This window comes from Dendroctonus ponderosae, unplaced genomic scaffold (genome assembly GCF_020466585.1).
Source record: "Dendroctonus ponderosae isolate FM_Combo_2020 unplaced genomic scaffold, Dpon_F_20191213v2 Dpon_F_20191213_4, whole genome shotgun sequence".
NCBI classification, from domain to species: Eukaryota; Metazoa; Arthropoda; class Insecta; order Coleoptera; family Curculionidae; genus Dendroctonus; species Dendroctonus ponderosae.
In genome coordinates, this window is record NW_026018611.1 from 14,826,868 (window position 1) to 14,849,191 (window position 22,324).

General features: G+C 35.3%; 1 protein-coding gene across 1 annotated transcript in view; it reads left to right on the top strand.

The window, feature by feature from the left end:
• The window catches only part of LOC109535542 (oxysterol-binding protein 1), a gene marked incomplete in the record, with an annotated part of 33,565 nt that overhangs the window by 2,095 nt on the left and 9,146 nt on the right, over positions 1 to 22,324 (top strand). The window contains 5 exon segments of the mRNA XM_048665771.1: positions 1,514 to 1,619; positions 7,198 to 7,353; positions 8,802 to 8,967; positions 11,663 to 11,841; positions 15,801 to 15,891. Coding sequence (XP_048521728.1) covers positions 1,514 to 1,619; positions 7,198 to 7,353; positions 8,802 to 8,967; positions 11,663 to 11,841; positions 15,801 to 15,891 — 698 coding nt within the window.

Below are 22,324 nucleotides of genomic sequence, written 5' to 3' on the forward strand. Positions count from 1 at the left end.
ATATACAGATTTTTTAGATATATGCAATTTTTCATGAAATTGGATAAAATATGCAAAAAATGCATAGATATGCACTTTGCATATTTTCCGCCCTCTAGTTATCACCTACCTAAATATTAATGATAAAATTACGTTCTTTGCGACTACACTAGCATAATATGGAGTATTGGTATTCTTTGCCTCTCGACTCCGAAATTTCCTATGATCTTATCACGATCAATGCTTGGGTGATTGTAATTTTCTATGTTTTAACGTAGTTAAAACCGTGACCTTATCTTATAAAAGAGACGTGGACCTTTGCTACTTCATAACAACGATGTTCAATCCTTGGAATAGGTAAAATTCTTGAGTTTAAATATCAGTGCTAATCTGAAACGGATTGCGCATTTCGACTACTTGACGAAAAAACTTTCTTGGGCTTACTTGGTATTCGATCGAGTTTCAAAATTGTTTCTATTGGTTGGAGATCTGTCAGTTCGTACGACGACGGACGAATTTATTATATAATAATAATAATTATTATTGACCTAGGAAGAGAAATATAACTTATCAGTAAAGAAATGGATTAAATAATGGTGACTTCTAAATCAATGTGATAAATACGTGTATTGCAATGCGTACACTCATTACATGAGTGAAAGAGTAAGGCAAGCGTAGTCAAAATCTTCACAAAAGAGTTTTATTCTTTTGATTTTTCCCAACTCAAAATTTATTAGAACTCGATCGTCATTCTAGACTACAGTTTGATTTATTCATGCGGAAATACGTAATCTTGGATTTTAAAATACTGTGCTGTTTACGCGTTGAGGTATTTATCTTAAAAAATACCATTGGGACACTGAAATTTCACATGACGTTTATCATCGTCATTTCCAGCATGAATTCAATATTAATGTTTGGTGCGAATCCATAAATAATTATCTGATACTTCCACATCAGTTTTGTCAAAATTTTACTAGTCAATTGTACTTAGATTTTCTTCAAAAAGATTTAAAACGCAATAGTTCAAAAGTGGAAAGTTACATGAGGATATGGTTTGCAGTGTTGTACAGCTCAATGCTTTCAAAATCGTGTTTGGGACCTGATTTGGACTTATTGCGAAGAAAAATACCCTAAAGAAGTCTTTACACAATATCTGATTTTCAGCGTTTTAGCATGCTGTGTTGTCAGAGTGTCCTTCGTGAAATCGGATAGAGCCAAACGAAACAATGAATTCATTCAATGATACAATGAATATACCCCGACGGTATTGGGCTTGTGCGAAGCCCTGATTTTAACCCAATGGACTTCTGTTTTTGGGGTTATATGAAATTCATACTTTGTAAAGATCCCATTTATAACATTAAATGCTGCAGAAGACTTCCGAAATAAACATTTCTATTCATTTATTTAAAATATAGCCTAAAAAGCCCAAAACACATTTTTTTTAGTAATAGTAAAATTGGTTCATAGCTACATAGATTACATCATAAAGTTGATTAAGACACGTATTTAACATGCCATTTCTTTGTAGAAGAAATATGGAATCGGAAGAAGATGACGTTGAAGCCGAAGAGTCCGGAATATCAGAAGAACCTGATGTAGTAAGAAAATTGGAGAACTCATTAAAAGAACTACAGGTAAGATTGTTTAGAAAAATATATAGGGTTATTGCTAGATCTGAAACTAATTGAAATACATGGTGATTCAAAATTGTCGCATTTTTTTTTAAAAGGTTGCTGGCACTTATCTGGAGAGTATAAACAATAGTTCAATATATTTTTTGAATATTAAATGTCTACTTTTTTAACTCAATGGTCATTTGACGGACTAGCAGTACTGTTAAACATTACTAATAAACTTCGCAAAACTCGCTTGAACATACTCAGAATTTCTATTAAGACAATCTGGGATTCTATAATTTTTTTTATGGAAAAGAACAACGGCAATTTTGTTGTTGACAAACATTTAGGCGTTATATAGCGTATTTGTGGTTAGCTTTTCGATTGTGTTCTTCGAAACTATAATGTACAACAATGCGTAGAATGCATCAAGGTGACTTTCCGATGGAAAACTCTAAATTGGTCGATTATTCTACCTAACGGACGGACCGAAATCGCGGTATATTGTTTATTTCATGCAAATTGATTCTGCTGGGACCGTTAAAGTATCCGAAGGTCATCTGACGTGCTAATTGGTGACGTCATACTGAATGAAGCATTTAAAACTATTAGCAACACTTCAGACCGTTTACACACAAGAAATTATATAGCGATGGAAATTTTTGAAGATTTCTCGCAGGTTTTACCTGATCGCCCACATTTGGAAAAAATCTGGTATCATGTAATAGTTGAACAAGAATTACTTACACACCTGCAATTCTATCAACTTTGCACATTTTTGTCCAAAAATTTTCCGAAATCTATACCATCAGACCCAGCTATTGATATTGAAACTGAGAAAATCTGTTATGAAGTGACATGTTACGTACAGTAAGTAATGTAAAGAATTCCGGATAAATGTGTACAAAATGTATGTAGTTATCTCATTGATTTGGATCCCGAATTGAAAAACTATCATTTGAATCATTCTTTTTTTCTCAGCTGGTACCATCAGTAACATGTTTCTGTTTTTTTATTGTTAGTTTCACCTGCTTCATTTCTTGATTTAAGCTTTAATCAGCGGGTATCTACGTATTGTAAATGAGGAAAAATCGTTTGATGGTTCAAATTAATTACATTGTTATGTCCGGTTTTGTGATTTTTTTACTATTTGTTCTGTACTCTAAATATATCCAGATGAACCTCCAGGGAGATGTCGCTGAAGTATAATCACCCTATATCATTAATGCCGAAAAAACTTGTATGATTTGTATGCAGCTAGCTGGAATCATACTCAAAAGGCAAATTACGCAACTTCATTATAATAATTATGCCTCATTAGAGCAGAGTAGACTATATACAATCTGTGAGTGGTCAGACCGTCCAATTGAACTTTGACTTTGTCTATCTTACACGTTGCTTGGGGATGACCGCTACTGATTCACTAATTTAAATGATTACTTTCTCATCTGTTGGTTATTTACAAATAGTCAACATTGGGAAGTAAGATGTATTAATTTTACGTAATTAAATAGTTTACATTTGAAAATACATTAATACATAGTTTAACAAAAAATGCACATTATTTTCCCTTACTAACTAAAATACCTTAATCCACAACTGGAAATTTTGCGTTTAGCTAACAACCTGCGCACTTAATCACATCAACGTAATATTCCGCGCTTTTACGTAACAATCGACGTAACAAAATAAACGGTGAATTCAATAAGATTCGTTGAACGTGAAACGTACTTTTTCAAAATGTCAATTATTGTCCTAATAACCTCGAATTGAGGTTGACAAATAAACATACATTTGAGTCTCTACTCCAAACAAGTTAGTGGCTTCATCTTATCACCTTATTATCCACTCTTATTGAGCAGCTTCCCGTATTCGGGAGTTTAATATGTCTTTGTGCTGTGTGTATCTTACATACGTGGTAGGAATGTAGCCCTTCCTCGGTATTTATTTGGTGCCTGGGAAAGTGTCAGTTGTTGTGCTTTGAGTACCTCTGAAAGGCTCTGCTGCAATTATGGCGAATACTTGTTCCTCTGTCAAATCTATTGTCGTCCACTATCTTCCTGGAGTCAATCTCCAGTGTCTCAGTGAGTTCTTACAGCTTCTGCTATGTTACTGTGGCATTTCCCCTAAACTAATCGCATATCAGCAAATTCGTGAAAGGAGCTTCAAAGGAAGTCACAATTTGACAAATTATTGTTATTATTGACAAAGGCAAGTCAACCTGTAACTATCTGATAATGACAGTAAACATCATTGCCGCTTTGACTTTTCATAACAAAAATGTAGAAGAGAACTTTTTTAATATAAAAATTTTCGTAATTCGAAGCCAAGATCGTAATTTTTCTTTTTGAATGCTACCAATTAAACATTGAACAATTTCAAAGTAATGCTTAATAACAAAGTTGAAATTCGATTTTCAACTGTTAATATATTCTAGAAATTATCGAAAAAAATGTTTTCAATATTTTTCTCGTACTCGCCGGGTGAGCCCCCATTACCCCTTAAAAGGAATGACGCCAATTTTACATTACCGTCACATATTTCCATAAATATGTTAATTTCTTCTTCAGAAATATTTGATAGTTTTTCGGGTTTTGTTTGCTCACAAATTTGAACTTTCAGTAATATAATAATAATTATAGATTTAAGAATTAGTCATAGTTACGAAAGCTAAAGTGTTGTATACGTGCCTCCAGATCTTTTATACAGTTTGGTATCGATTCACTCGTAACTTTGAATTCACTTCTATCCTCGAGATCCTCCCACAACAATTTGGATCGTTCTTTTTTCTTTCCCTTTCCTTTACTATTATTTACTAGTGAACATTTTTATCGTCCGAATATAAATACTCGTTCTCACTTTGGTCATTTGGAACAAAAATACTTTGTTTGGCCCATACAATATTTTAAGATTCATCTAAAATATTACATATTATTTAGAGTTTCCACTTTTCTTTACCTCAACTTGATCCAAATATGGCATAAGTACACACAGTTAACTTTTGCATAGTTTCACATTCCAGAGCTTGATTTTTGACACTAACTACAATAAATAAGCATTCTCTATGCACAAATTTATTCACACAAATAATTACAAATTGAACTCGATGATTTAGATTCAACTTTTGGCAAAACAGGTGCCGACTCGATCTTCAGTATCTGATGACGCGATATGAGTGAGTGAAACAAAAATGGTGGGCTCAACTCTGGCCCGTCGCCGAGAAGCGAGTGTGGCATATTTGGGACAGTTTGAAATAATGGGTAAAACTCATTTTACGTGCTAATAAATTAGATTCGAATGTGAAAAATATGACCCTATATGCAGTAAGGGGTCAACTGCTGCAAGATTAATTCTTTGAATGTTGGATGTGTAAGTCGAGTCTCTTAAAGAACAATTATGAGGCGATTATGTCACTGGCAGTCTCAATTAATTGCGATCTAATGTAGAATATTACCTTTTTGGGTATAAACAAGCTACTTAAACGGCTACTTTTTGGACAACCGTAACTAATCAGTTTCCATCATGGACTTTTCTTATCTGTGGTTCTTTGATATTAATTATTTATTTTATTATTTTGGATTGATATAATTTTATGTAATTATAAATTAATATAAATAATAACTGATATTCAACATGGATTGTAGCTTTAAACATTATATATGCTATAAACTGAACTTTACATGGTAGGTTGTCTATTCAGATATGATATGCAGCTAGTTTCGAGAATGGTATAATTTCTCCGAAGATGTCATAGAGTTGTGTTTAGGGAGTTCAGAAACGTTGTTACAAAATGACTGTGTTAATATTAATCAATTAATTAAATATTTGTAAAAAACTATTTCTTAAATTGGTTTATAGTCTCATTGTTGCCTAATTGTTTTGTATCTGATTGAATACTGTTCCTTGTAAATGTTACAAAAAAATTGAAGTTATAAACTACTTTACATCTACAGGATGTCCCTGAAATGACCACAAATTCCCACAAATGACCAACCACAATGCTGCTTCATTTTCCCACTACAGGCCCCCAAAGTTCTCAAAGTAACATCGTTTTTTCCAAATAATTTCTAAAAGCCTATATCTATTTTCGCTAATTTTTGAATCAACAGTTACTACATAAATTGACGTGTTTTGACGTAAGCGTGATATATTTTTAATGCTTGAAAATATTTAAAATAATGCTTTGCACGTTAATAAATGTTTGTATTTTTGTTACAATTTTATTGATTATTTTAAAACTTCTATGTTTTAAAACTACTTTGTTTTAAATGAAACACAACCACTGTAATACTGAATCCAGTGCATCTATTAAGTACATTTATTGATGTATATGCAGACTTATGGCCGAACCTAAACATAGACGTGGATCTTATTGCCTTAATAAGAAAGTTTATTGCGAGTTTACATTCCCGTGAGAATATGTTGTTGGAGGCCGATACTCAATCAGCCTTGTGCTGTATCGCTCACGTTAACTTTAACGGGCATGTTATCCGTCAAACACGTTATGTTGCTCCAACTGGTGTGTTGTATCAGTAAAACCTTTATATTATAACAGGCGCACGCTATCGACGAACGTTATATTAAGAAATACCGCTTCAGAATAACAGCATCAAATCACATGCTGGTACCGAACTTAACGTGCGTCCCTCGAAGTTAACTTCGGGGAATAAATAAAACAATTGTGTTTAATCAGAGCGTAGTTTTGTCTTTTAGCTATAATTTGTTTTTAATTTAAAAGAAAAATATGTCTTTTGGTGGTCTTATAAGGTTAGCTTTATTAGAACAATTTGTAAATGGTCTTGAAAATAAACTTTATTTTCCTCCACAAACTCTACTGAATTTCCAACTTGATTGCGGGTTGTTTTTTTGCCGCTTCTGTGCATGCTCCATTGAAAGCGTTTGAGAAGATGGGTCAAGAACAGTAACGAACGAAATTGAAAGTGAATGCAAATTATAAACAAAGACAAGTATGGTAGTAGGTGAGCCAAATGGTCAAAACGTGCACATGTGGTGCATATGTTTTAGAAGCTTCGATGGTTTGATGTTAACTCTCTCTCTAACTAATAGACTATTGGTATAAGGGTATCTCACTTTATGCATCCAATATTGTTTTCCTTTTTAACGTTTGATGCATAACTGAGTTGGAAACGCATACGTTAACTGGGAGATAGAGCACACCTCGGTTGTGTTGCTGCGTTATCGAAAATGTTATCCTGAACTGTTAAGTCGCCATAACGTGTGGCCGTTAAAAATAGCATTTATGATACAGCACAGGGCTGACTATCTACCAACATCTGTGGCTTCACAACCCTGGGTGCGTTTTTGCCGACTCAACCACACGTCTCCATCCTTCTATATCAAGCATCCGATCGGGGGCCATCTTCGATATTCATGGCTTTTAGGTCTTTTACAATATTATCTCTCCATCTGAGGCGGGGCCGACCTAATGGACGTGTTCCTCCTGGTACCTCCTCACACTGAGGCTTAGTTTTTTAGGAGAAAGCATTAAAAAAATATTTCAAGATGTACTCGTGTGTTTTTTGTAATTAATAGGTTAGTTTTTTGTAAAAAGCATACAAAGTGTTCTTTATTATAGATTTGTGGCGAATTACTAGGAAAGCATTGGAAAAATCTAGCCAAACCCTTAAGTGAAATAGAGTCTACTTCAGATCCTGATGTTCTAAACAACAAAGTCAAAGAAGTCTGCGAAAGAGCGACTTTATTTAGGATTTCTAGCAATGCCATGATAAATGTAAGTATACTGATATGAAATATACTATTTATTATCCTGTATTGCGTGGAACTGCATCAATAGCAAACTTCGGAAACAACTTATCTAATCGGATCTCGACGCATTAAATGGACACAATATTGTAAAATTGTGAAAAAGAAAATGGAGATGTGCACACACTTACTAAAATCACACAATATCAGAAAGCTTTTTAAGCAATAAATTGTTTTCAAACATTCCGCAAAAAATGGAACGAGTAACGTGGTTTTGACCGTGGGTGTGGTCCCATATCTATTTGATCCACGTATAGATTCATATGAATAAAATAGATGGTGACTATAACCGTTTCTCACGAGGTGTTTCATTCGTACTCCTTGGGTTTGTCATTTGCGAGGCAATTGTTTGCTTCTCTTCTTCTGTTTCTACTACTTGTTGGAGATCTGTTGATTCCGTGCTTGCCTCGGTATTGTTTCCTGAGATGTGGACGCCAGCTGTCTCTCCATCTCTTTGGTGGTCTTCCAGGTGGACGGGTCCCTGCTGGTTCTCCCTCTAGTACAATGCGTGGTAGTCTATCGTCGGTCATCCTCTTCACGTGGTTGTACCATTCTTTTCTCCTCTACGTTCCCCATCTTACCACATCCTGTACGTCGCTTTATGCTTTAATGTCTATGGTTCTTGCACGATATTTTCTTGTTTTCCCTGCTATTGTCCTCAGTACTGATATTTCGGCGACTCGCAGCATCCTCTTGGTCTTGTTGCTATCTTCTCAGCTATCTAAACTGCATCACTTGTTCAAATGGGTTTATTATCTATTACCAGCTTGCATCTCATAGGTCATGGTTTTCGTTTTACCCATGTATATGTCCATATTGAGTTGCTGGCTTGCTTATGACATAGCTAAAAACTTCTACTGGTACCACACATTATTACTGGGATATCAGTCGATAAAACATTTTCAAACCTCTTCCGCGTGAAGTGCAACGATAAACCTGGTCTTGACCATCGATAGTCATTCAGGAGAAAATGGAAACGTTTCCACGCAATTTTAAAGGTAACAATTCTTAAGAATCCTTAGCCCCTCAAGCATTTGATTAATGGGGTAACTGGCCTCCTGAGCACTTAAGACTTTTAACTCACTGGTTTTATAAAATGCTAAAAACGAAGCAGAAAAATGGAATTTAAGATTTTATCAGCCAAACGACTGAAAAAAATATTCTGCGAACAGATTTTCTTGTAAAAGACTTTAGAGACACTGGTTCGGGGTTAGTCAAAGACATGCAATTGATGCCAGATAACATTGCAACCCCTGAGAATGGCTTGCAATTGCTAATCCGAGATAGATGATAAAAAAGATAGTAAAGAACGAGAATCAGTCAATTTTGACATTTCACGATGAATGAACTTATAGAGACTTTGATACTTTTAAATCAGTTCATAGACTCATTTAAGATGTGTATTCATAATTGCAGTCATGTGCCGACTACCTCAAAACAGCTCACACTCATGGTCATAAACTGGTTAAGATGCTTCAGCATGAACGAGAACAAAGACAGAGGCTTCAGGAAATGGTGGAAACTCTTGCGGAGCAACACTCCAAGTTAGAACGAGCAGCTAATGCGCATGCCCATAGAGCTGGTAAGTCATATTATTTATACGTTAAGTTTTTAAGTAAGTTATTTGCACATTTCCAACTGGTATTGTGTACGAAATAATTGGCTCACGAGTACGCAAACTATTCGATTTGTATTGATTATGCGCGCGATTCTAAAACTAGATTTTGCAATACTATTGCTCAATAGTTCAGGGTGTCGAAGAGAAACGACACTTGCTGATTCAAACGGTCCAAAAAGAAATTACTATTATTCGATTGTTAATAAAAATCAACCAGGAGGATTAACAACATAATAGGGGTAATGGAATATGATGGCACAATTTTAAAATAAACAGTAAATAAAAAAATAGACATAAAATAAATTGTTCAAGTATTCATAATACGTTGTATTAACAAGCTGCTAAAGTCTGGATCTTCAACAAAAATCAAAAAATATATACCTATTTGCAGTGAAAGATAGTGAAAACGCAATTTGCTGAAAGCGATAGCGAGTACTTGTGAACTAAAGATCAAGTTTAACTGAGAAGGAGGGCAGCAAATAACAGTTAATGTTTAATCCGAAATAGTCTCCACAATAAAACGCGAACGTTTCGAAAAGTAATTAAAGAAGAAAAATCCTAAACCAACCGAAAACGACTAATCTTAACGCAAACCATTGCGAATTGAATCGAAGAAAACTAAATCGAAACGAAAAACAAACTTTTTGGAAACAAAATACTGGCAGTTTGATTGCCTGAAGAAAATATCGGCAGATTTGTGGCTCTTCGTGCGGTAGATCACTAAAAGTTGGGTGTGCCTCTCGGACTTGTCTGTAGTGGCTCATTATCTCCTGAGGCTAGAGGTATGATAAACGGTTATTTAAATGGTAACGGGGTCCAACGTTTCAGTTTCACCTTGGTAATAGGTAGGTAAAAAAATGTGTCGTACTTACAACGTTTATTACTATTCAAATAACTTTCATATAATCTCTGACTGAATTTATATTTAAAAATGGCCAGCTTGCTTAAATRCAGGTGCACATTCTGCTTAAAACGTTTGTTATTTTACATTTCAACTGTGATGGAATTWATGTCTTAGTCTCTTAGTTTGCTGGTCTCCCGARCTAAGTTTCTTTAKAGAAATCCMTTTTTTAAAGATTTATTACAGAATGTCAGAAAACTAAATCTTATAGACTAAAATTGATGAATTATATAATTGCAGCAACTAAACAAATTTTAGCTGGTTCCTGGAGAACTGAACAGTAATTCTTATAAACGAAAAGTGATACAAAATCATCATGGCAACGGGCAACTACCATACAACATATTTTCCGTTGACAAATGGTTACTGAAACTGCTGCAACTGGATAGAGCGCTCGATGATGCCGCATCGGTTCTGTGCTGACGCGAACCACTTTACAGGTTTATGAGACGGTTCCAAAAAAAGAACCTTTAAATCGGCAAACGACTGCAGCTGGTGCGAAGTGGGCACTGCTGTTTCTGTTTTATGAAACGGTTAGAAAAAGAACGGTTTAAGGCGGCAAACGGCTGCACCTGGACAGATCGATCGACGTTGTCGCATCGGTTCTCTGCTGGCACGCACCGCTGTTACGGTTTTATGAGACGGTTCCAAAAAATGAACCTTTAAGTCGGCAAACGGCTGCAGCTAGTGCGAAGTGCGCACAACTGTTTCCGTTTTATGAGACGGTTCCAAAAAAAACGGTTAAATCGGCTAGCTGTAACTACGGTTTCAGGTTACACGTTTGGAACACTGTTATTTTAGCGGTTACGTTAAATACCGACCATCCCTACCTGATGCTGCTGAAGCTGGAGATGTAGGATTAGAAGCGTAAGACGTATCATTTTCGAATTTGGCTCCAACTGTGAAAGGTAGGCGCTCTCGACGGTTGTGTTTGAAGATCCGCACTAAACATGTAATGTGACGGAGATCCGCCAGCAATTCACTGGATTTGCGGATTGAGGATAATTTCAGAGATTCATGTTCGCAATGGGAATCGCGAAGCTGTAACTGCATATTGGACAGGTTATTGACAGAGTAGTATCACCTTAAAGTGGTGAATACTAGTTCTCGGAACAGATCTCTCACTCGGTTTATTGTCACTTGCTTCCCAAGTAAAAGATAACAAAGAAACAAATTGCAAAAATATATGTATTTACGTGGCTCACATGATTCAGATGTGCACAACCGCTTTTCGACACCGGCTTAATCTGAAAAACAAATTCGCGCTTCACAAAATAGCTACTTGATACGGCATAAGTAGTAGCACCGAAAATCTTCGTCCGATTGTACACGATCAAATATTTTCTCGGACTGCCATAAGATCGTACGCGGCCCAGCCTCCGCTTGCGCGATAGCCTTTAAAGATGAGTGTGCACCGACGAATCAAAAAAAAAGTTTCTCGATATATCTTCGGAGCCACACGTTGTAAATGAGAAAAGTGATTTGCAATTACGGATCAAAAACTTTGCCAAATTTATGATTATTTTTTCGCAAATATTACTGCTTTCAGTGAGGTTTTTTTGCTACTTTTTACTCACTGTTTAACCCTAGAGCACACTTAAAAAGAAATTGCACCAATTTTGAATCATCCTGTACAATGTTGACAAGTACATTAAAATTTTGATTTTTAATGTGACAATCAGCAAAATTTTAGTGCTTTTAAACTTTATATTGAAAATCAAATTGAATCTAATATCTAATCAATGTAACTATCTTTAGTAAGTGGAAGTGAAGCCGAAGAGGAAGACGAAAACGATTTTTTCGATGCTGTTTCGGATGGAGGCCAAAATTCCAGCGTAAATGATCATTTTACGCTCGACATCAGAACAAGGACAGGGGTGCGAAGAAATAGCTCCGATAGTTCTAGTGAAACTGAAGAAACTCAAGAGACCCAGCAGGTGAGTTTTTGTTGGCTATTTATGACACCCAAGCTGCTTTCGGAATGTTAGGCAGCATATTTGATATATTTTATATTCATTGAAACTTGCCGAATAGAAGAAACCTGTCTAAATAGTTCGGATGTTTATTGTTTCATAATTTGGCTACAACGTTTCTAGATCTGATTGATTGCCTTTCGTTGTGTACAGGGCGGGCTAAATTCGACACTTTTAAATGGAAACTGCCACTTCTTCATACCAGATAGGCAAAAACTGATGTCGGTGTCTGAACCTCGATTTTTATGACAAAATTAATACCGAAAACCGTATGTCAATGTATCTAACAGTTTCTTCATATATCTAGGTTTCTGGGTTCTCTCTTTCTGGCTAGTCTTTTTCAGAAATCTGCACTTTCAGAAAGGCTCTCTAAGTCTTTTCCTGTAAATTTCTTTAACTTTCTTCGGAAACATTGTCAAAGCACTTTTTCACGTAGTATCCGATAATGTAAATTTCATTTACGATAAGCAAATCTTTTCCTGGTTATTAAAAAAACTTAATATTTTTAAATGGGACACTTTATATTTTGCCATATTGAACTTGCTCATGAAAGTACCTATACAAACATATATCACATTCTACGTTTTACTTAAGCATTCTATGAAATATGGAGATTTAAAGTTTTTTTAAGATTAGATGATAACCGTCAAATTAGCAGTAAAAGACAGTTTAACTGATACAGTTGAACTGACATTTATAACTGGTGGTCTAGATGGACTATGGTCTACATTTTGCAGGGAATTTTAAAATGAGGTTTTCCAATCTGCCACAAAGGTAAAAGTCCATAAGTGTTAAATCCGTTGACCTTGCCGGCCAGAGAATGAAATAAGAAAGATACGGAAGAAAACAGAAAAAATTACCGACAAAAATGCTTGACTATTGCAGCGTTATGTGGTGCCACATCTTGCTGGAAAAACATGTTCTCACATTTTAGTAAACGGCAGCTCATCAACAACAGGTTCTACTGGTTGGCTAAAAATATCTAAATACTTTGGACCGATAAATCTATCTCTGAAAACACCTGCCTACAGCGGTTAACGGTAACGGTTGAAAATACCAGCACTACTTACATATGCTTCGCCTAACCAATTACAATCCTACAAAAAATCGCGCACTTAGTTTCAGTTTTCCTGGAACCAGCGGCAAACGTTCATTTGGGGTTCTAAATCTCCAGGTCCTGATATGAACTTTTCTCCTAAACGGTTTGAAATTATATTTTTACAAAGTTCGTCTAACGGCAGTTCTTGGCAGATCTATTGATACAATTAAATTAGGCGTTCATATTTTGGCCATTATTTTCAACACTTCCTATTAATGTTAGTTCTTCTAACTTTTTATCCCTATTTGATTTAAATCTTTTTAGTATTTTCATCTCAAATTCTCCACAATTTTTCAGACCATATTGCAATCTTGCGTCCCTGAATGGTTGTCTACTCTCTGGATACCGTTCCCCCCAGTTTGTATGAAGCAAACTATCATCTCAATTTTCAAAATTCTCATATTTTATTTCAGATTAATTCTGATAATTCCACTAAAAGTCAGAAATAAGCAGAACCTATACAGCATTAAGAAAAACTTTGACAAGTGCCATTATTGACATTGACATTGATATTCTTGGTCTTGATATACTTCATCCAAAGCCGGCACATGCAGTCTAAACTTGAAAAAATCACTAATTAAACATCTATCTTCTTCTTCTAGCCGTTCTCTATCCTTTGGATATAGGCCTCTCTAATATTTTTCCAGTTTTCCCTGTTCTGTGCTACTTGGTACCAGTTAAGTCCGGCTGTTCTTTTGATGTCATCATACCATCTTTGTTGTGGTCTGCCCGTGTTTCTTTTCCTCCCAAGATATCCATTTTGTTGTTTTTCCGCTCCAGTTGATTGTATTTCGGGATTGTATGTTCGGCCCAGTTCCATTAAAGATCGCCTATTCGCCTCGCTATATCTTCGACCTTGCTTCTATTTCTACCACTATCTATYCACTCATTGGTTTTATAATCTTTAAGTGTTATTCCTAGCATTTTTCGTTCTATTGCTCTTTGGTGYATCTTTAATTTATTTATGTTTTTCTTTGTTAGAGCCCAAGTTTCACATCCGTAGGTTGTTACTGGGAGAATGCATTCTATGTAAACCTTCGTTTTTAGTTTGAGGGGTAAGTTGGAGTTGAAGATGTATCGCATCTTCCCGTAGACCGCCCATCCTAGATGTAATGTATGATCAATTTCAAGTCCCTGATTTGTTTTTCCCAATGTTATTTCTTGCCCCAGGTAGACATAAGAGTTCGCTTTCTCTACTTGTCCTAACACATTTATACTCTCTATGTTTGTCCGTTGATTTGTCATGAATTTGGATTTAGAACTGTTCATTTTTAGGCCAATCTTTCTTGCTTCTTGTTGTAATTCTATAAGCACGTGTTGTATTCTTCACTGTTTTGGGGCAAAAATGACAATGTCATCAGCAAATCTTAGGTTACTGAGTTTTTCCCCCGATATATTTACTCCTGTCTTCCCAGTGTAGGTCTTTGAAAACATCTTCTAGCACGAGTGTAAACAGTTCGGGTGACACAATGTCCCCTTCTCTATTCTTCTTCTTCTTCTTCGATCTATTGTTATGTTACCCTGTTCGTCTCTCAACTTGATTATTTTCTTTTTTATGTGCGTTTTTTTTAAGACGTTCAAGCCTATACTTTGCTTTATCAACGTTTTTAATAAGCTCTCTCCATTTTTTCAGTAGCTGTTTGGTTTGTTTTGTAAGCTTTTCTATTTTATTAGTTTTTGATGTGTTGTTCCCTTCAATACGTTTATCATTCATATCATTTGTTTCGTCCGGCTCTCGTGTGATTATATTGTTTCCTTTGCTAGCCGTTCTGTCCGCGTTCTGCTATGTATTGGCTTATTGTATTTAATTGTACCAGGGTCTACAGGGTGTTCGGTGCTGTTGAGCTTTTTTGCTCTTTCAATTCGCTYTTAAACATCTGTATTTGATTGAATAGTTGGGCAAAACATACATATACAGGAATAAAGGAATAAAGGTAGATAACTTTTCCAAAAGTGCAGATTTTAAAGATAGACTCGGTGAGGATGCAGCTTTAGCATGAAACAAATAAAAAGAAGTTTMGAAAATACCTAAATCGATAGTACTAATCTAAGAGATTCAGAAGCAAAACAACGTTTRACAGAGATCAACAGAGTATTGATCAAAGACAGATCAAATCCCAGTCAAAACATTCAAATAAATGAACGACGACACCTTGGATATACTGCTGGACTTATTTAACGGAGTATACAGGGTGCACCACTGGAAAACGCTGCGATCGATATCTGGCAAACTGTAACTAGGAGAAATTTGAAAATTGGACGGTGTGTCGAAGCATTGAGGGCAAGCGATCTATAATATTTTCAAGGTGACCACACTTCCGATTATACCGGAAGTAGGTATCAACTTGCTTATTTTAAATGACACACCCTATACAGGGTATCTAAATATATTTCGTGTATAATATTCTATAACTAATCTAAACGTTTTTGATTTATTTGAAATTTTATGTAAAAATGATAGATGGAGCCACTCGAATAACTATTCATTTTTTCTATAAGGAATTACGTGCTACTTAATTTGAGTCGCATTTCTTGTTGAAAAGGACTTACTTTAATGGAATTTCGAGTATGTCCCGTATAGTAAGTCCCAATATGTAAAAACTTTCTTGTTCATGTTGCTAAATGCTGCTCAAGCCTGCTATGGGACCTTATTTCCTACGTGTTATCCCATTCACTGCTCAACAAGCACCCCAGCAGAAGCTGGAGACCTGCGGAATCTGTTGGTTGCCTGTACTCAGGTTTGCTAGAAGCTCACCACTTTTGCTAATAACCATAGTTTGGGTCTTGCTGACATTTAACTTCAGCCCTCTTCCTTCGCTTTTAGCCACAACCCTATTCAGCAGTAGCTGCAAATCAGCACTTCCTGCCAGCAGAACCGTATGGGCCGCCTAACGTAAGTTATTTATTACTTCTCCGTTGACAACAATTCATTCCCGTGCTTTGTCCAATGATTTGGCGAAAATTTGCTCAGGGTATATGAAGACCCGGGGNGGGGGGGGGGGAACAATACATGTCCAGTTTTTGTCAAAATTTGAACTAATCAGGCCATCTAGTAGAGCAAAACGATATAATTCGGAATATGAAATCTCCAAGCCAAACTACCTTGCATGTGCCCAATATACAGGGTGATTCAAAATTGGCGTCATTCCTCTGGAGGTGTTGTCTGGCACTGTTATAGGAGTACAGAAAAAATAGTAAAAGAAATATAATTGTTATTAAAAACTGAGAAATTTGCAAAAAACTATATCAGAAATACGGCGGCAATGTTTTTCAAGGTAATCTGCCTAATTAACATTGCGCAAATACTTGTTGCTTCGTAACTATTTAAAACTCCGGTAACCATGGATCATACAGACTGACAATAAGATAGACAAGGAAAACCGTAAATTCAACAAGATTTGTTTACGCAATGTCAACCTGTTCTGATAACCTCGAATTCTGCGGGGTTTGGTGTTTACAAAATTTGTAATTTAATAATCTATACAACACCAAACATTTGAATGGTTAACTCCAAACAAGCTAGCGCCTGTGTAATCTACTTTTCAGTTAATTAACTCCTGCTCCATTTGTACATGTGTGTGCTCCTTGTACTGTGTGTATCGTACAAACGTGGTAGGAACGTAGCCCTCCTCGGTATTTATTTAGTGCTTCGGAAAGTGTCAGTTATTGTGTTCTAAGTGCCCCAGGAAGGCCCTGATTCGGTTATGTCCAATACTTGTATCTCTGTGCCTGGAACCACTCTCCTCGCCCTTTGTTGGCGTGAGTTCTTTCAGCTTCTGCCATGTTACTGGAGCATTTCCCCTGAACTAATCGCATATCCGCAAATTCGTGAAAGGAAATTCAAAGTAAGTCACAGTTTGACAAATTATTGTTATGATTGACAAGGGCTATCCACCTGTAACTATCTGTTAATGACAAAAAACATCAGTGCCGCTGTGCCTTTTCATCAAAAAATTGTAGAAGAAAACTTTTTTGATATTAGAAATGTTCGTAATTTGAAGCAAAGATCGTAATTTTTCTTTTTGAATGCTTAAGTATTCCAATATGCTACCAATTGAACATGGAACAATTTCAAAATAATGCTTAATAACAAAGTTGAAATTCGATCTTCAACTGTTGATATCTTCTAGAAATTTTCGAAAAAAAAATTTCAATATTTTTCTCGTATTCCCCAAGGGAGCCTCTATCACCCCTTAAAAGGAATGACGCCAATTTTGAATCACCCTGTTTAACTAACGAAAGATTTACCTTACTGGGGAAAACTTTTTTTTCTACTAACCTGAGGTCACCATTATTTACTCCATTTCTCTAGTGATAATTCATATTTCTCTCCCTAGGTCAATAAGAGTATAATAATATATTGATCAATAATGAAAGATGTTTACGCTTTTCATTATTTTTAGTTGCCATCCATTTCCACTTCTAAATCACTGTAACTTTAGGATTCACTAACTTTTCGCTTTTTCCAGACGTTTTTCATAAAACTTTTATCTGGAGACCGATAAATTATATTGCGGCAGTTTTAAAACTTTGCAGTTTAGTCAGGGTATCAAAAATTGCGACATTTAGATAATTAATGGGAAATTCAAAATCTAATTAAATCAATTTAGGCAATTATCCGTGTTAGTAGTAAAAAAAATCTATATATGCTTCGGTCGAGAAGGCTATTAAATACATAAAATCCTATATTCATGTCACACATTCATGTCGAATATTATCCATATTTCAAAAGGAAATTGAAAAAGATATCTGAAAGAGAAGACAAAACACTGATTGAGAACTGATTCAAGATCTTAAAAAACCAAAAAAAACTAAAATGTCCAAAAATAAAATGACCGAGACAGAACTTCATTTTACGAAAGACCAAAAATTGTATTCTTTTAGCAAAGGACTAGAGAAGAGTCGCAGCAAAAGAAGAAAACTTTGAAGCAGTAGTATTGAACCATGAATGAAGTAGACACCAATAACTATTGTTTTTATGCGTCCACATGTTCCTTGGTAGTCCGAAATCGCAATAGTTCTATGAATACTTTCTTGAGACGGAATTTCAAGCTAATAATGATGACAGCGGCGATGATGAGTATTAGTTGAATAATTGAATGAAATATGAAAATATTTAAGTTTTTCAAATGAAAAACCTAAAATATTAATTTTCCGTTATTTCTTTGTTTTTTATGAACTATTGTGAAATATCATTTTCTTTACACATTTTCTATTTATGTTGGACTTTTTTTGTTTTTCATTGAAGCTGGTTCAACTAAAAATATTTTTTCTCAAAAGTAAACGGAATGGGCATGCATGGCTTTTTCCCCCGGGTTTTCATGTGTCAAAGAGCAATAGGGAAAGGACACATTCTTGCCTCACCTCGCTGTATGGGGACGTACTCGGTAGTCATGTCCTCACATTTGCAGAGACTTGGTTCTAATACAGATTTTTTATAATGCGGATGTCTCTGCCATCTAAGTTCATGTTCTGAAGGATGCTGATAAGTTTCCCGAGATCAACACAGTCAAACGCCCCCTGGTAATCGAGAAAACACCCGTATACATACAAACAACATATACAAATCAACAAAGCATTTATTTGTTTATTAAAAGGATAGCATTGATAGTTTGAAAATTCGTATTGCCAATACGTGACATTTCAAAATGTATTTTGAATGAAGCTGTCAAAGTCATCTAAAATTTCTTTGAACTCAATGTAGGAACGCTGATACAAGCGTAGAAATTTTAAATTGTTGACTTTGACATTTATTAATTTCGTTCTGACTTAGAACCACTATTTGAATTTGATTTTAATAAGATACTATAATTTTTGATATAGGCGCATTAACTGTACAAGAAAAAATTGAAATTATTTTTGTATACGGAGAAGCCGGCCGATGTACTTTCAATAAACAAATAGATGTTTTGTTGATTTGGAGGTACGTATTTGATTTTCATCATCAAAAAATGTTCGGGCTGAATATTCCTCTGACATTAATAGATGCTATTGGTCACACTAAAATTTTTAGCGTTTCAATTAAATAACAGAGAGTGTAGCAGATCTTAAGAAAAAAAATTGATAATTGATGGATTACAGCGCCACCTGTCAAAATCGAAGAAAATGTTTTAGATAAATTATCCCCAGTTTCTGACGTACTATTCGAATCTTCAATAAAATGTTGTGGTTACCATTTGAAATTCTCAAGTTGACCCCTGCCTAGCCTACAAGTTCGAAGTAGGCGTTGTTTTTTTGACACGAATAAACTTCTCCCTCCCAGATATTAACTTCTTATTTGAAACATTTTTTCCTCGAATCGCTCGTTTCCGAAATATTTAAGCTTTTCAAGATACAAAACTACCCTGTATATAAATAATTTTTATTTCCTACAGAAAAAGGCTATCGACCCAATCGGTCTTTCTGCCCTAACCGCAGTTTACCATCATATGATTATTAAACATACAATTGAAGATATTTTAGCGTCCGAAAATGTTCAATCAAAGGTAAATTTTTAGTGGCTAACAGGACCAATAGTTTTTGAAGTTGGGAAAAACGACCTACAGATGTTTAGATAAAAAGGGGCCGAACTGGTCTTGGTACAGCAATTAGTAAATTGATTGGTACACACTCATAAGTGTGATTCCGTACTGGGGTCAGGAAAGATTTACCGCCCGAAGGCTAATAGGAATCTGTGTGGTTCGTAGCTTAGTGGTTAGAGCGTTATGCGAGAATCATAAAGCTGGATTTATAAACTCTGCAGTTCGTGAAGTTGCCATATCGTCGCCGTTGATGTTGTTCGTGTTTTCATGATTTATATTGAGCAGTTCGCAATTGGGAACTTGCACAAAAATTAAATTTGAAAAATATTACTCGCAAACATAACTTAATACTATTAAAAACCACAGTTTACCAAAAAACTAATTTTTTATTTCTATGTAATTAATATAAGCAATTAAAAACTGTATAATTCAAATGATTTTTGTATCGCGCCGTCATTGGCTGGAACCAGTTGTGACTGCAATGCGGAGCAACATTTTTTTCAGGTTTGACATTATCGTTACAACGTTTCTATAGTGTATTAGGAGAAAAAGAAAATTTTTCAAAATGACTGACGCAGGTTTTGTAAAAGGACAATCTGACATTTTACCACTAGTGGATATGTTTATGGTGGCATCTTATATATACCGACAGTTTTACTCTTGCTGAAGTTCGCGTTATAGACAAAATAGTCAATAGTTTTACTTATATAAGTCAATTGAATATTGATCAAAATGTAAGTGATTCAACAAAAAATAAGAAAGTATTGTTTTCATGCTAGTAAAAATTAAAGTATATCATTAAAAGTGATTTGGCATAATAAAGCGTTAATTATTAAATATATCCTTAGTTACTAAGAATTTTTTCAGACCTCCCATTAACTTGAATTTAACATAGTTATCTCTTCGATCTTCTTCCAGCAGTTACATAAAAACATGTGTTAATATTCGAATTGCATGACAAAAATAGTAGGTATTTAACGTAAATACACGACCATAAAACGAGATTTTATTATTTAAAACGACACTTATTTTTTCTTTTTAGCGTCTAATATAGCAAATAACTATTTTTATGGGGATTATTTACTATTACTATAATGCAGCCGACAAGCAAACAAAATACAATTTAAAATATCTATCTGCTTTACAATAGGCAAAATCAAATCCGTTTTTTATACTTGAAATGATCTTCACATGCATGGGCAGTAGTCTTCGCAGAAACATCCTTGTGAGCTCTTCTGCATGCCTTTAACCATTTTAGCACCGGCTTTTATCTCGTGGTGGACGAATAACTTACTAACTAACTAAGCTTATCTAGCGTTTTAAAAGTTGCACTAGGACACAGTGGCACCATACAGCATTATTTCATTATTAATAAAGCACAGCATGAATTCTGAACAGTCAAACACCCAGACGTATTGCCTTTCGATCGATCGAACTAGCGCTATGACGTCACGACCATTCCCGCGCGTTTAGTGTCGTTTCAAATAAATAGCCCGCGGTCACAACTAACTGTTTACTGCAAATTAAATATTGCAATTTGAGGGCTGATATTTAGTATGGGCGATTTCTATAGATAGGCAAATATATTAAAGAGATAAAAATATATGTTCAAGTTCCCAATTGCTGGAATGCCAATGGTTGGAATTTGATTGGTCAGATTGACAGATTGGATGCTCATATGATTTAATGTTGGTTATGTTGTCTGCTGTGTTTACCCAATAATACACACATTAATTAATTTTTTTTATCGCTTTAATATCAAAATGTCGAAATTGTCTTCATCTAGACGCAAGCCACTTGCTTTTACGTTCAATTTAGTTTCATATTTGCTATTGAGGGAAAAGCGTCTTTAGTAACATGCTTGAATTTATATTTCACCATCATGCCAGATGTATTTAGTACGGTCACAAATTAAGCACACGCATACAGTTTTACTGGGCACTTTTACAGTTTCTCTGCCCTAAATTGTACACTTTCATAATACACTGTATTAATCAGCTGCTAAAGTCTGAATCCTCAACGAAAAAAACTTGATCTGCCATCTTGCCAGAAACATAAACAAAACACGGCATTGGATAAATCGCCAATTGCACGAATGATTTCGCTGGCGGAATAAAATTTGGTTAATTAGCAACGACATGGAAACGTATTGGAAACAGAATACATTTTTCGGCCTAATGCCGTTTTCCAGGACTTTTCGCCCTTTGAAATTTACTAATTTCAAAACAAACAACGGTCGCCATACTAGCTTCGCTCTTTGCGCCTGCGTGCCAGTCGACATTTTTCGCGTAGTTGCCAGTACTATATTACCACTTCCTTAACCTTTTCATGTACATAAATCAATTAATATACATAACTTTTTAATATAACATAGATAATAATTAGTAATACCCAGATGATATATTTTCACTCCTTTTCCGATTCTCATCATAATTCCAATTAACCGATTGAGATCTCACACGCGTTAATAGACATCCATAGAAAAACCGAAGCTGAAAATACTTTATTGAGAAAATAACCGATTATTTTATTTTCTTTGCATGCATACATAATTAATTTAATATTTCAAACCGCTGGCTGCAATCTGCTGGGCCCCAGCTAAATTAAGCGCTCAATTATATGTATGAGCTTATCAGTGTCGTCTACTATTTCCTGCATGGACGTTAAGTTTTCTGTTAAGTTTCGAACCTTGAATGAATTACTTTCTTGTTTTCTTTGTGATATTCTACTTTGGTGGCAGTTCGGCAACATGGCTGACCAGTATGCCATTTTCGGCTGCGCGAATCGTGCGTACGGGCATGTGCGCGTGCCACAGCAGACTGGATCG